The 13,057-nt window shown below is 43.9% G+C and overlaps 2 protein-coding genes across 3 annotated transcripts in view; one reads left to right on the forward strand and one right to left on the reverse strand.

Annotated features, from left to right (window-relative positions):
- The window catches only part of LOC140458526 (solute carrier family 25 member 44-like), a 198,695-nt gene that overhangs the window by 112,316 nt on the left and 73,322 nt on the right, over positions 1-13,057 (forward strand). The window lies entirely within an intron of this gene.
- On the reverse strand, positions 3,123-12,406 carry crabp1a (cellular retinoic acid binding protein 1a). The gene is made up of 4 exons (XM_072553276.1): positions 12,149-12,406; positions 10,966-11,144; positions 4,109-4,222; positions 3,123-3,486 (listed from the first exon to the last, which is right to left on the reverse strand). The coding sequence occupies exons 1-4, from the start codon at positions 12,216-12,218 to the stop codon at positions 3,436-3,438; spliced, it is 414 nt and encodes a 137-aa protein (XP_072409377.1). The 5' UTR covers positions 12,219-12,406; the 3' UTR covers positions 3,123-3,435.

A 13,057-nucleotide genomic window follows, 5' to 3' on the forward strand; every position in this document is an offset into this window, starting at 1 on the left:
GAAGTCAGGGCCCAGGTGAGGGCCCTGTGACAGGCAGTCATTGTCACTGAGAGGAACGGGTGAGGTGAGGGCCCTGTGACAGGCAGTCAGTGTCACTGAGAGGAACGGGTGAGGTGAGGGCCCTGTGACAGGCAGTCAGTGTCACTGAGAGGAACGGGTGAGGTGAGGGCCCTGTGACAGGCAGTCAGTGTAACTGACAGAAGTGGGTGAGGTGAGGACTCTGTGACAGGAAGTCAGTGTCACTGAGAGGAACAGGTGGGCACCCTGGGAAGTCAGTGTCACTGAGAGGAACAGGTGGGAACCCTGTGATGGGCAGTTAGTGTCACCGAGAGGAACGGGCGAGGGAGGACCCTGTGACAGGAAGTCAGTGTCACTGAGAGGAACGGGTGAGGTGAGGGCCCTGTGACAGGCAGTCAGTGTAACTGACAGAAGTGGGTGAGGTGAGGACTCTGTGACAGGAAGTCAGTGTCACTGAGAGGAACAGGTGGGCACCCTGGGAAGTCAGTGTCACTGAGAGGAACAGGTGGGAACCCTGTGATGGGCAGTTAGTGTCACCGAGAGGAACGGGCGAGGGAGGACCCTGTGACAGGAAGTCAGTGTCACTGAGAGGAACGGGTGAGGTGAGGGCCATGTGACAGGAAGTCAGTGTCACTGAGAGGAACGGGTGAGGTGAGGGCCCTGTGACAGGCAGTCAGTGTCACTGAAAGGAACAGGTAGGATCCTGTGATTGACAGTCAGTGTCACTGAGAGGAGAGGGTGGGGGGTGGGGACCCTGTGACAGGTAGACAGTGTCACTGAGAGGAGAGAGTCGGGATACTACAAGTAAAATTACAAAATAGAAACAGAAAATGCTGGAGATACCTGGTCTTGCAGCACCAGTGGAGAGAGAGAAAAGGTTAAGTATTTAAGAATCAACTACATTTCTGTGGGTCTGGAGTTATATGTATCATAGAATCCCTGCAGTGTGGAAACAGGCCCTTCAGCCCAACAAGTCCACGCTGACCTTCCGAAGAGTATCCACCCAAACTCACTTCCAATTACTCTACATGTACCCCTGACTAATGCACTTAATCTCCACACATTGGGCAATTTAGCATGGCCAATTCACCTAACCTTCGGACTGTGGGAGGAAACTGGAGCACCTGGAGGAAGCCAATGCAGACTCAGGGAGAATGTGCAAACTCTACACAGTCACCCACCTGAGTCTGGATTCAAACCCAGGTCTCTGGCATTGTGAGATAGCAGTGCTAACCAGTGAGCCACCGTACCACCCTCAAGTAGGTCAAACTGGATAAGTATTCCTTCACTGATGGGCACTTGGTCCATAGCCTACTATGTGAAAGTGAGGACTGCAGATGCTGGAGATTAGGGTCAAGAATGTGGTGCTGGAAAAGCACAGCAGGTCAGACAGCATCGAAGGAACCGGCGAATCGACTTTTCAGGCAAAAGCCCTTCATCAGGCATAGCTTACTTTGCATTGGCATTTCAAGTGCCCCGTCTGATGCTTATTAAATGTGAGAGTACCTGCCCCCACCACCCTCTCAGGCAACACATTCAATATTTCTACCACCCCCAGGGTGATACAATGTTTCCTCAGATCTCCTCTAAACCACTTACATATGTCAGCCATGGGGAAGATATTCTCACAATCTAGCCTGTCTATATCCCTCAGCCTCCTCTGCTCCAGGGAAAACAAACTCAATCTATCTTGTCTCTCCTCATAACTGAAATTTTTCATCCTAATAAACATCCTGGTGATTCTCCAATGCACCCTCTCAGTGCAATCACGCTTTCCCAATTGTCTAAGGACCAGGACTACACATGGTATTCCATCTCTGGCCGAATCAATGTTTTATAAAGTTGTAATAAGATTTCCTTGCTCCTGCATTCTCCTCCCCAGCTAATGAGGCAAGCATCTTGCATACCTTCTTCACCACTCAGTTTACCAGTGCTGACAACTTCAGAGATCTACAAACTTGTACACCAAAGTCCCCAGTATATTACCAGCCCAGCGACAATAACCCATGCCTCCCCAAATTAGGTCAAGGAACAATTCCCTGAGTACAGTGATTTATAGAGATCTTTTGCATTGCATTGTCTGCCTTGCCAGCATCCAGAGCAGACAAGGCAGTGTTTATATGGAGATTGTGTTCTCACCCAGAGTGTGGTGGTTAAATATCATTGTCTCTGGCCTTATTTACACCAACTAAAGCTTAACCAAGATCCCTTTGAATCATTTCAGAGTTTGGAAAAAGGGATTATCTCACCAACCACCAGGCGGAATACTTTCCATCCACTGCCACTCACTGTCTTCTTTCGGCCAGCCAATTCCCAGGGATTACCCTATTCCCTTTCTTGAACAGAGGAACAACATTTGCCTCCCTCCAATCAAGCGGAACTACTCCCGTGGATTGTACAATGTAAATTTTGAATTTAAATATGTGCTAATTGAAGAAGTACTCAGGGCTAATACAGACAAATTTTTAATCAAGGATAATGGGGGAAAGGCAGGGAGTCAAACTGAGAATTATCAGATCAGTCATGATCCCAATGGTGGTGCAGACTCAATGGGCTGAATGGTCTCCTTCTACTCCTATGTCTTATGGTCTAACACATGCATTATATCTACAGCCATCTCTTTCAACTTTCAGAGATACATATCATCAGGTCTCAGGGATTTTCAGAAATGAAATTAAGAGGTGCTCCTGCATACAAAGTGAGTCAAAGTTTGGACATTTCTTCTGAAAATGGCCATTGCTGCACGTCATTGTACATTGTAAGTCTGATTGATGAGATGATTGTTGTTTGCCAAGTTCTTTGGGAATTGGAACGTAGCTATAGAGTTAGTTCTCAGAACAGCATTGCTGTTAGTGAATGGCGGAACAGGCTTGAGAGGTTCAATAACTGACTGGTTTTATTTCCATGATCTCGGTTGAATAGACCGCTGAGCAGATACCACAAGCAACAATTTAAGAAGCTAAATGAACCTTCCTTTTCCGAGAAATGAAAGTGACAAATAGGCTTTGCACATTCCTTTTGTGATTATATTACCCAACTTATTCTGCTTCTGTCCAGTGCATTCAACTTCTTGGAGTGAAGAAATCTACTTTCAGTACACAGAGCACAGAAACACACCTGGCAGTTTTAATAAGTGACACATTTTGCCATTACAGGTTATTGCTCAACATTTCTACATCAGACATATAAAAGTGCACAAGACTGTGAAATAGGATACACTTAATAAACTTCAGATGATTTACAACATCACCATCACAAACATCAAAGAGATCTGTCAATATTAAAGTAAAAACTACAACATTAATGCAATCCCTGGACCATCACTGTTCAGTATCAGTGAACATCATGCACGTGGTAATCAGGTAGTGATCTGGCAGCCAATGGGCTTTCCCCAGTTAAAATGCTGGTGGGATGCAGTTACTCTTTAACGTAGATCCTCGTACACACAACATCATTAGCAACCAGCGTCTAAAATGAAAGAAAAGACAAGTACTTTATCATTAGAACCAGTTCACTCCACGATCCCGCACTTACTTTCAGAATATGCAATGTCTGGTCTCAGGAATTAAATTCAACAGCAAAGTATAAAAGAAAGATTAGAATTTTCATGGCACCTTTCATAACCTCCGGACAAGCACTTTACAGCCAATTAAATATCTTTGAAGTGTAATCACTATAGGAGCCAATTTGTACATGGCAAGCATATGCATGTTGGGAAAGCATGGTAACACTAAGGTAATGAGGGATAAATATTGCCCGGGTCAATGGAGCCCAGAGGCTCAGACTAATGCTCTGGGGACATGACTTCAAACTCCACCATGGGACTGAACACTGTTCTCAATAATCATGTCATAACAACTATCATGGCATGACAAAGTAAACAAAGAGTAAAGTCAAAGTCATTAATGGATATTGGGCTAGTGCAAGAAAATGGCATTGAGGTAAAAGATCAGCTACAATCAAATTTAATGGCAGAGAAGGCTTGGGGGGGTCGAATGGCCTTCTCCTGCTCCTGTTGTCACTGTTCCTATTTTTATTTAATACCACCTCCTCTAAGAGTGGCGTTCATTAGAAAATCAGAATCACCCACCAGAATTAACTCATCGTTGACCAGTTCACGAGTCCAGTGTGTTTTGGGTCCACTGCCACTAAGAAGAGTCTGCTTGCAATAGATTTTGTTCTCATTTTCCCAGTTGGGCAGACTCTACAACAAACAGGATGAAGATGTTAAGAGATACCAGTTCAGCATACAGAAATAATCTCACTCTGCACAAAGATCCCCAGTCTGTGATGTCCCACTTGTTAGTTCTGTACACAGCTCCCTACAGGCTATGACCCTACATGTGAATTCTCAATTTCTCCTTGATTTTATCCCTTCAACCCAAAGATCATGAATTCAAATCCTGCCACAGCAAGTAATTTTTCTTTTGGGAGGTGTGCACTCTGACAGTGGGCATTTTGTTGGCCATCCATTAATTGCCTAGGAAGCATGGACTGGGAGCAATTGTTCCATGGTAAAGGCACTGTAGACATGTGGAGACTGTTTAAGGAACAGTTGTTGCAAGTGATGAATAAATATGTCCCTCTGAGACAGGTAAGAAGGGGTAAGATAAAGGAACCTTGGATGACGAGAGCGGTGGAGCGTCTCATCAAAAGGAAGAAGGTATCTTACATAAGGTGGAGGAAGCTAGGGTCAAGCTCAGCTCTAGAGGATTACAGGCAGGTGAGGAAGGAGCTCAAAAATGGTCTGAGGAGAGCCAGGAGGGGGCACGAGAAAGGCTTGGCAGAACGGATTAGGGAGAACACAAAGGCATTTTACACTTATGTGAGGAATAAGAGAATGGTCAAAGAAAGAGTAGGGCCGATCAGGGATAGCATTGGGAATTTGTGTGTGGAGTCTGAGGAGGTAGGGGAAGCCCTAAATGAGTTTTTTGCTTCTGTCTTTATGAAAGAAACAAACTTTGTAGTGAATAGAACCTTTGAAGAGCAGGTGTGCATGCTGGAATGGATAGAGATGGAGGAAGCTGATGTGCTGAAAATTTGTCAAACATTAAGATTGACAAGTCGCCAGGCCCGGACCAGATTTGTCCTCGGCTGCTTTGGGAAACGAGAAATGCGATTGCTTCACCACTTGCAAAGACCTTTGCATCCTTGCTCTCCACTGGAGTCGTACCTGAGGACTGGAGAGAGGCAAATGTAATTCCTCTCTTCAAGAAAGGAAATAGGGAAATCCCCGGCAATTACAGACCAGTAAGTCTCATGTCTGTCGTCTGCAAGGTGTTAGAAAGGACTTTGAGGGATAGGATTTATGACCATCTGGAAGAGCATGGCTTGATTAAATGCAGTCAACACGGTTTTGTGAGGGGCAGGTCATGCCTCACAAACCTTATCGAGTTCTTTGAGAATGTGAATAGAAAAGTTGATGAGGGTCGAGCTGTGGATGTAGTGTATATGGACTTTAGCAAGGCATTTGATAAGGTTCCCCATGGTAGGTTCATTCAGAAGGTCAGGAGGAATGGGATACAGGGGAACTTAGCTGTCTGGATACAGAATTGGCTGGCCAACAGAAGACAGCGAGTGGTAGTAGAAGGAAAATATTCTGCCTGGAGGTCAGTGGTGTGTGATGCTCCACAGGGCTCTGTCCTTGAGCCTCTACTGTTTGTAATTTTTATTAATGACTTGGATGAGGGGATTGAAGGATGGGTCAGCAAGTTTGCAGATGACACAAAGGTTGGAGATGTCATTTACAGTATAGAGGGCTGTTGTAGGCTGCAGCGGGACATTGTCAGGATGCAGAGATGGGCTGAGAGGTGGCAGATGGAGTTCAACCTGAATAAATGCGAGGTGATGCATTTTGGAAGGTCGAATTTGAAAGCTGAGTACAGGATTAAGGATAGGATTCTAGGCAGTGTGGAGGAACAGAGGGATCTTGGGGTGCAGGTACATAGATCCCTTAAAATGGCCACCCAAGTGGACAGGGTTGTTAAGAAAGCATATGGTGTTTTGGCTTTCATTAACAGGGGTATTGAGTTTAAGAGTTGTGAGATCTTGTTGCAGCTCTATAAAACTTTGGTTAGACCGCATTTGGAATACTGCGTCCAGTTCTGGTCGCCCTATTATAGGAAAGATGTGGATGCTTTGGAGAGGGTTCAGAGGAGGTTTACCAGGATGCTGCCTGGACTGGAGGGCTTATCTTATGAAGAGGGGTTGACTGAGCTCGGACTTTTTTCACTGGAGAAAAGGAGGAGGAGAGGGGACCTAATTGAGGTGTACAAGATAATGAGAGGCATAGATAGAGTCGATAGCCAGAGACTATTTCCCAGGGCAGAAATGGCTAATACGAGGGGTCATAGTTTTAAGCTGGTTGGAGGAAAGTACAGAGGGAATGTCAGAGGCTGGTTCTTTACACAGAGAGTTGTGAGAGCATAGAATGTGTTGCCAGCAGCAGCTGTGGAAGCAAGGTCAGTGGGGACATTTAAGAGACTGCTAGACATGCATATGGTCACAGAAATTTGAGGGTGCATACATGAGGATCAATGGTCAGCACAACATCGTGGGCTGAAGGGCCTGTTCTGTGCTCTACTGTTCTATGTTCTATGTTCTATGAATGGCCATTTGAGGTGCTTTAGAGTCAATCACATTGCTGTGGGTCTGGACTCAATGTAGGCCGGGCCATTTTTATGTCAATCTTGTAGTTTCCCCACCATCATTAATCAAACTAACATATTACTAACGATTCACTAACAAATTGAATTTAAATTTTTTGATGGAATGTCTACTTATATCTGTCACATTGGACTATGCCATGGGATGCTTGATGCAATACCATCTCCTTAAATTAAGTAAATTAATTTATTAATCTGGTCTTTTGTGGTCACATTCAGGCAATTGACTATGAAAAGGGTTGTATTTAACATAAAAACTCAACAAGCTCACTCTTGGCCCTCAGACAAGAAGGCCACACAGCCTGGCCCAGAACTGGCCTGATCATTGTTGTCAAAATAACTGGGAATGGGCAGGTAAAATTGTCATGTAATATTGAAAGCATAATTTCAGGAAGTATTCAGATACTATATTACCAAGATAGATACAGATCGTGCAGTTGGCTGAAAAATGGACGATGGTAGTCATGATTTGGAGATGCCAGTGTTGGACTGGGATGTACAAATCTAAAAATCACATAACACCAGGTTATTGTGTCCTTCATCAGGTGATTGTGATGGTCAGGTGGATGAAGGAGCAGCGCTCTGAAAGATAGTGCTTCAAAATAAACCTGTTGGACTATAACCTGGTGTTATGTGATTTTTAGATTTGTACATCCCACTCCAACACTGGCATCTCCAAATCATGACTACCATCGTCCATTTTTCAGCCAACTGCACGATCTGTATCTATCTTGGTAATATAGTATCTGAATACTTCCTGAAATTATGCTTTCAATATTACATGACAGTTTTACCTGCCTATTCCCAGTTATTTTGACAACAAAGATAAGGCCAGTTCTGGGCCAGGCTGTGTGGCCTTCTTGGTGTTGTGTGATTTTTAATAAAAAAAAGACCACATTCCTACTACACAAGGAATCAATTTCTATTTTGTAGCAGATTCAATAAACAGGGAGATGGATTGTAAGGTAAATCCTTCCTAAATAAATTAGATCTGGCACTAATCCTATCAGTTTACTGATAAGCCATCATCTACTAAACTCGAGATCAGAATTTATTGGTCATTTATTGAGAATTGGGTTATGTCATGTCAGAAACTCCTCCAGCGAACCACATTCAAGTTCCCCTCCAAGCCACTCACGATCCTGACTTGGAAATACATCACCATTCCTTCACTGTCGTTTGGTCAAAATCCTGGAATTCCCTCTCAATGGCATTACGGTCAACCCACAGCAGATGGACCGCAGTGGTTCAAGAAGGCAGCTCACCATCTCCTTCTCAAGGGCAACTAGGAACAGGCAATAAATGCTGGCCAGCCAGCAATGCCCACATCCCACAAAATGAATAAATAAAAAGAAACTCAGAGCTGTACACATTGTGATTTGCCATGTTGGAGTGGCACATATGAGTTCCTGATAGCTGCAGAGTGTGTGTATGTGTGTGTGTATGTGTGTGTGAGTGAAAGACAATGAATGAATGAATGAACGCAGGGGTGTGGAGAGAGAGAGAAATGAAGGCCAGTGATGCTGTGTGCTCATATTTCCACTGGCTGCCCCAAATCCTGGGTGAGACCTCTGGGAGAGAACATGGTGCATACATTTAGCCCTTTGTCCTGTCTTTAACCAAAAGTCTATCTTGAGTGAGCTTCACTGCAGTTTTAACCAAATATAAAATGGAAATACAGATAGAAAAACACATTCAATTCCATTTACTGACTCCAACAAGTATTAGCAGCTGCTGCCTTCTGGCTTTAAAATTGTAAGGACGTTATTTTGCCTTTATCCTACAATGTAATCTAGAAGGAAATTAGCTCATGTCATATTTGGCAATCACATCTCACAGTGAAAGGCCATTCGGTTCATCATGCCTTTCCCATCCCGGTCTCTTGTTTTCTGCCATATCTCTACGAATCATAATTCAGTCACGCCTCTGGTACCCATCCAGGCTGTCAAACTCATTAGACTTTACGTACCTCATTAATGGGTTGGTTAACCTTGCTGATTTGCTGTAATATCTCCTTGTGACCAACAAAAAAAAAATCCACGAAGAATTAAGAAACCATGGTGGAGAAAATCCAACTTATTGTCCTAATGAAATTTAAAATACCACAAAAGATCCAAAATTCTGGTGGATGATCACAAGTTACCATCTCTACAAAATGCTACTTTTTTTTGTATGGGCAGAGCATTTTCAACCAACCAATCAAATTTCTCAATTTTGCCCCAACTCCCAATCCAAAAGCCACACTGAATAAACCAAATAAATCATCCAAACAACTTCTAAAAACACTTTGGCTTGGCTTTCTCTCTCAGCTGGCCAATTATACACAGAATTCATACAGTGTGCAATTGAACAAAATTGAATCAATTCAAAGCGAAACAATAAAGCAGCCGAGAGTCTTCATGCTGGAAATTCATTCAATAAATTCAGAACACAGCAGCTCAGCAAAGCCTCACTTAAACCTTAGACTTTAACATCCAGAGTTTAACATCTCCGAGCCCCCAAAATAAAGAAATCTCACCCTCTCACCACGTGCCACCCTCCCTCCCTTCCTCGTATACACCTGTCCAGGGTCCCGCACTTGATCATATATGCCAATTATAACCCCAACTAGGGCATTTCCTATCCCCAACAACAGTGCGCAAAGCCTCCTGACCATAGCTACCCTACCTCAGAAAAGGGAATACCTCTGCTCACAGTCAGAAGATTGCGTGTTTGAGTGAATCTCACTGGAGAGATTCAAGCAAAATAATTCTAGAGTGAGGAAAGAGAATTGTCCCTTAACTCTGGGTGTAGCCTCTCAATATATCAGAAAAAAGGCATGTCTTTGTGAGGCCAAGTTGCATGCAGTGTGGGTGCCTTGGACTCGAGATGAGATGTCCTCTCTTTCCATCTGCTGGATATAGTGCAGTTCAGTAAAGTCTGCTCACTGTCGCACAGGAAGTTAACCCACATTTACTGTACAGCAGGGAGGCCTGTCCTTTGGAATGAAACATCAACCAGAAGTGCCAACTGTCTTCTTGGATTAGTGTAGAAGGTGATATGGCTCTATTTTGAGGAAGAGTAGTAGATTCCTCTCCGGCGACCAACAAGATATTTATCCCTGAAATAATATCATTAAAAAAGAGATGCTCTGGCCATTGTCTCAGTTGTAGGAGCCTGCTGTGTGCAAACTGGTTGTTGATTTCCTCCATTACTACACTTTTAAAAAGTTCTTCATTGGCTGTAAAGTGTGTTGGAACTTGCTGAGGTTATGAAAGGTGCTACCAGAATGTAAATTTCTTGTTCATTGTCTACATGCTGTCTGTCAACAGTGAGCGTTGGACTCTGAAGGCAGCAGCTGCTACTTTGATTGAGTTTGAACCCTGGGCTCCCTCACTCTCTGACACAGTGCTCACATCATAATGAGCTATATGAACCAGAACCACAGTGAGTGAGAGAGCAGCAGAGGGCCAAGTAAGTAATGAACAGGGAAGAGAGTGAGAGAGAGACATTTCAAATTCCCATTTCCTCAAGCCTTGATGCGGTTATCTGAATCTATTCAGGAGCTACTTAGATTTTACTGTGAATGAAGTTATCTACAGTATTATTACTTTCATTGTAAATAGAATGGGCCCAGTGATTCCCAGCTGATGATGAATTAGTCACCCTTCATTTTTTATATCACTGCAGGGAGCCACCCCCAGCTTGTTTACTTCATATTAATGATGCACCCTGTCCATCTCAATGTTACATGCTCCCCCTTGTATCTGATATTTTCCTCTCTGTTACTGTGTGAAAAATACTTCTCAGCATCCCTTCCGCCCAGTCATTCACAGGTAGAGGCAACTACTGAATCAAACAAACCCAGAAACTGCTGGACAAACTCAGCAGCTCTATGGAGAGAGAAAGTTAATGCTTCAAATCCATGATGACTGCTTCATAACTGAAGAAGATTCATACTGGACTGGAAATGTTAACACGGTTTTCTCTTCCCACAGATGCTGCCAGATCTGCTGAGTTTCTCCAAGCATTCAGATTTATAGCATCACAGGATTTAACCAATTGCAGTTTATTCTGCAAATCGAGCAGCAGGAAATACTTAATCCACAATTTAACTATTTGATACACCGGCGAATTCAATCAAAATGACTTCTCAAATAGGTAGGAATTACTTTCTGTGCATCAGTTTGCATTATCACAAAATATTTTTCTCTTACTAAACACAATCAAGGGCAGGCCACGTGATTTGTTGATCAGTGTGCCTGCGATCACAGGTATTCCTAACGCTATCGCAGCCACTCACCTTGCATTTTCTCCCGTCCACTGTCTCCTCCTCAAACTCCTCTCCTATTTTGAAGTTGATCTCGGTAGTCCTCACCGTGGTGGAGGTCTTGATGTAAAACTGGTCTCCGTCCTGCCTGATCTCCACCAATGGCTTTGATGCAGCTGCCACTGCCACCTTCCTCAGCATTGCGTTGACCCCTGGGTGGTGACATTTGAAGAAAGAGTCAGTGTGAGCTAGAAATAAACACGGAGAATGCTGGAGGAACTCAGCAGATCTGGCAGCTCCGGTGGAAAGAGAAACAGAGTTAATGTTTCAAATGAAGTATAACTCTTGAGTTTGGGGTAGACTCGAGAACAAATATTGGGGCAGGACACGATCCATGCAATTGTTCTGTCTCTCTTCAATTTTCTATGTCTGGGCATGGAGGGATGGTGGTCAAGAGTATGGTGCTGGAAAAGCACAGCAGGTCAGGCAGCATTCAACGAGAAAGAGAATCAAGGTTTCGGGCATAAGCTCTTCATCATTCCTGATGAAGGGCTCATGCCCGAAACATCGATTCTCTTTCTCCTCAGACGCTGCCTGACCGGCTGTGCTTTTCCAGCACCACACTCTCGACTCTGACCTCCAACATCTGCAGTCCTCACTTTCTCCATGGAGGGATGGTGGGGGCATGTGGAGCTGATATTTACTGAAGGCCACCAATGCCTTCTATTGCAAGAACTCAACATAAATTGCTCCAAATAATGACCAGCTCACAGCACAAGTTGAGGACTCTGTTTATGGAGGAACCAAACTGAGAGAATTCTGACCTAGACCATTCACCCTGTTTCAATTACAAACACCACCTCATAGAACATTCATTAAAGAGAAACAAATGCATCAGGGCTAAAATGAGCAACACTCTAACTCAAGGAGCAAATGCAAAGAAAATACAAGACAGGGTACCACAACTAATGGATTGCTTTAACTCTTAATTAAAGGGATCTTCAGTTTTGTCATTGTATTTTTTATATTTTCAGAAAGATGAATTAAACAATGGGTTTATCTATTCTGAATAATTAAAGAGAAGCAATCCTAGCATTAGATCAAGATTTAACCAGAATATTAAAACTAGCTTGTAGCTTCACATCTCTGTAATATCCAGGCTAGTAACTACAGTGATGCCTGGAAGAAGGGAGCTGTAAAGACATTTCAGTCTTACCCAGTACTTTCAACAGCTCATCAAAATTCTCACTGCTCCTCATCTTCCAAGTGCCTGCAAAGTTGGGCATTTTGCATGAGTCTCCTCTCAGAGGCTTGGTACTCTGTCACAGCTCCTCTGCCCGAGCAATCACTGCTTGCCGACTGCTGTCAGAGAGTCTGACTCCCAGCTGCTGCTTTCTCAAACTCTGCTGCTCATTACACAAGAGCACGGAGCTCTGAATCATTCAGCGAGTTCCAGGTCTGAAACAACCCCTCTGCAGCCTTGTATTTAAAGGGGCAGTGGCCCTTTTGTTTGGTCACATCCAGCAGGTGGATGAGGCTCCATTCTCTGATGGAATACCCTTGCTACTTTCGGATTGGTTTAACAAAGAAACCTGGTGCCAATTGGTTGAGCTATACTAAAGGAACCATTCCCCTCCATAACCCATATCCTGGGCAGGACCTTGCTTCCACCCTTCAAAACATGGCCCATGCATCAATCTGTCATCCTCAGCAATCTTCTGTAGCGTCTAATTACTGCTCTCGTCATGAATTTCAAAGGCCTGGTTTGTGGCTCTGACTGTGAGGCAGCTATTGTTTGATAGGATGCTTGATTCACCCTGTCTCTTGATTTTAATTTGGAAAGTTCTGGAAAAAAGAAAATTGTATTCTCCCCTTCTCACCCATCTCCAACTCCACCCTGGTTTTTACACGCACACACACTAGCTGGAACACACACACACACACGTGGGCACTGCCATTTTAGAAAGAATGTGAAAGCATTAGCAAGACCACAGGAAAGTTTCACAAGAGTAGCTTCCATGGAGGAAGAGCTTCTTTGATGTGGACAGATCGGAGAATCTGCCACTGTTTTCCCTGGAGAGGAGATTTGATCAAGATGTTCAAAGTCATGAGGACAACACGGATA

This window comes from Chiloscyllium punctatum, chromosome 33, assembly GCF_047496795.1.
Source record: "Chiloscyllium punctatum isolate Juve2018m chromosome 33, sChiPun1.3, whole genome shotgun sequence".
Taxonomy (NCBI): Eukaryota; Metazoa; Chordata; class Chondrichthyes; order Orectolobiformes; family Hemiscylliidae; genus Chiloscyllium; species Chiloscyllium punctatum.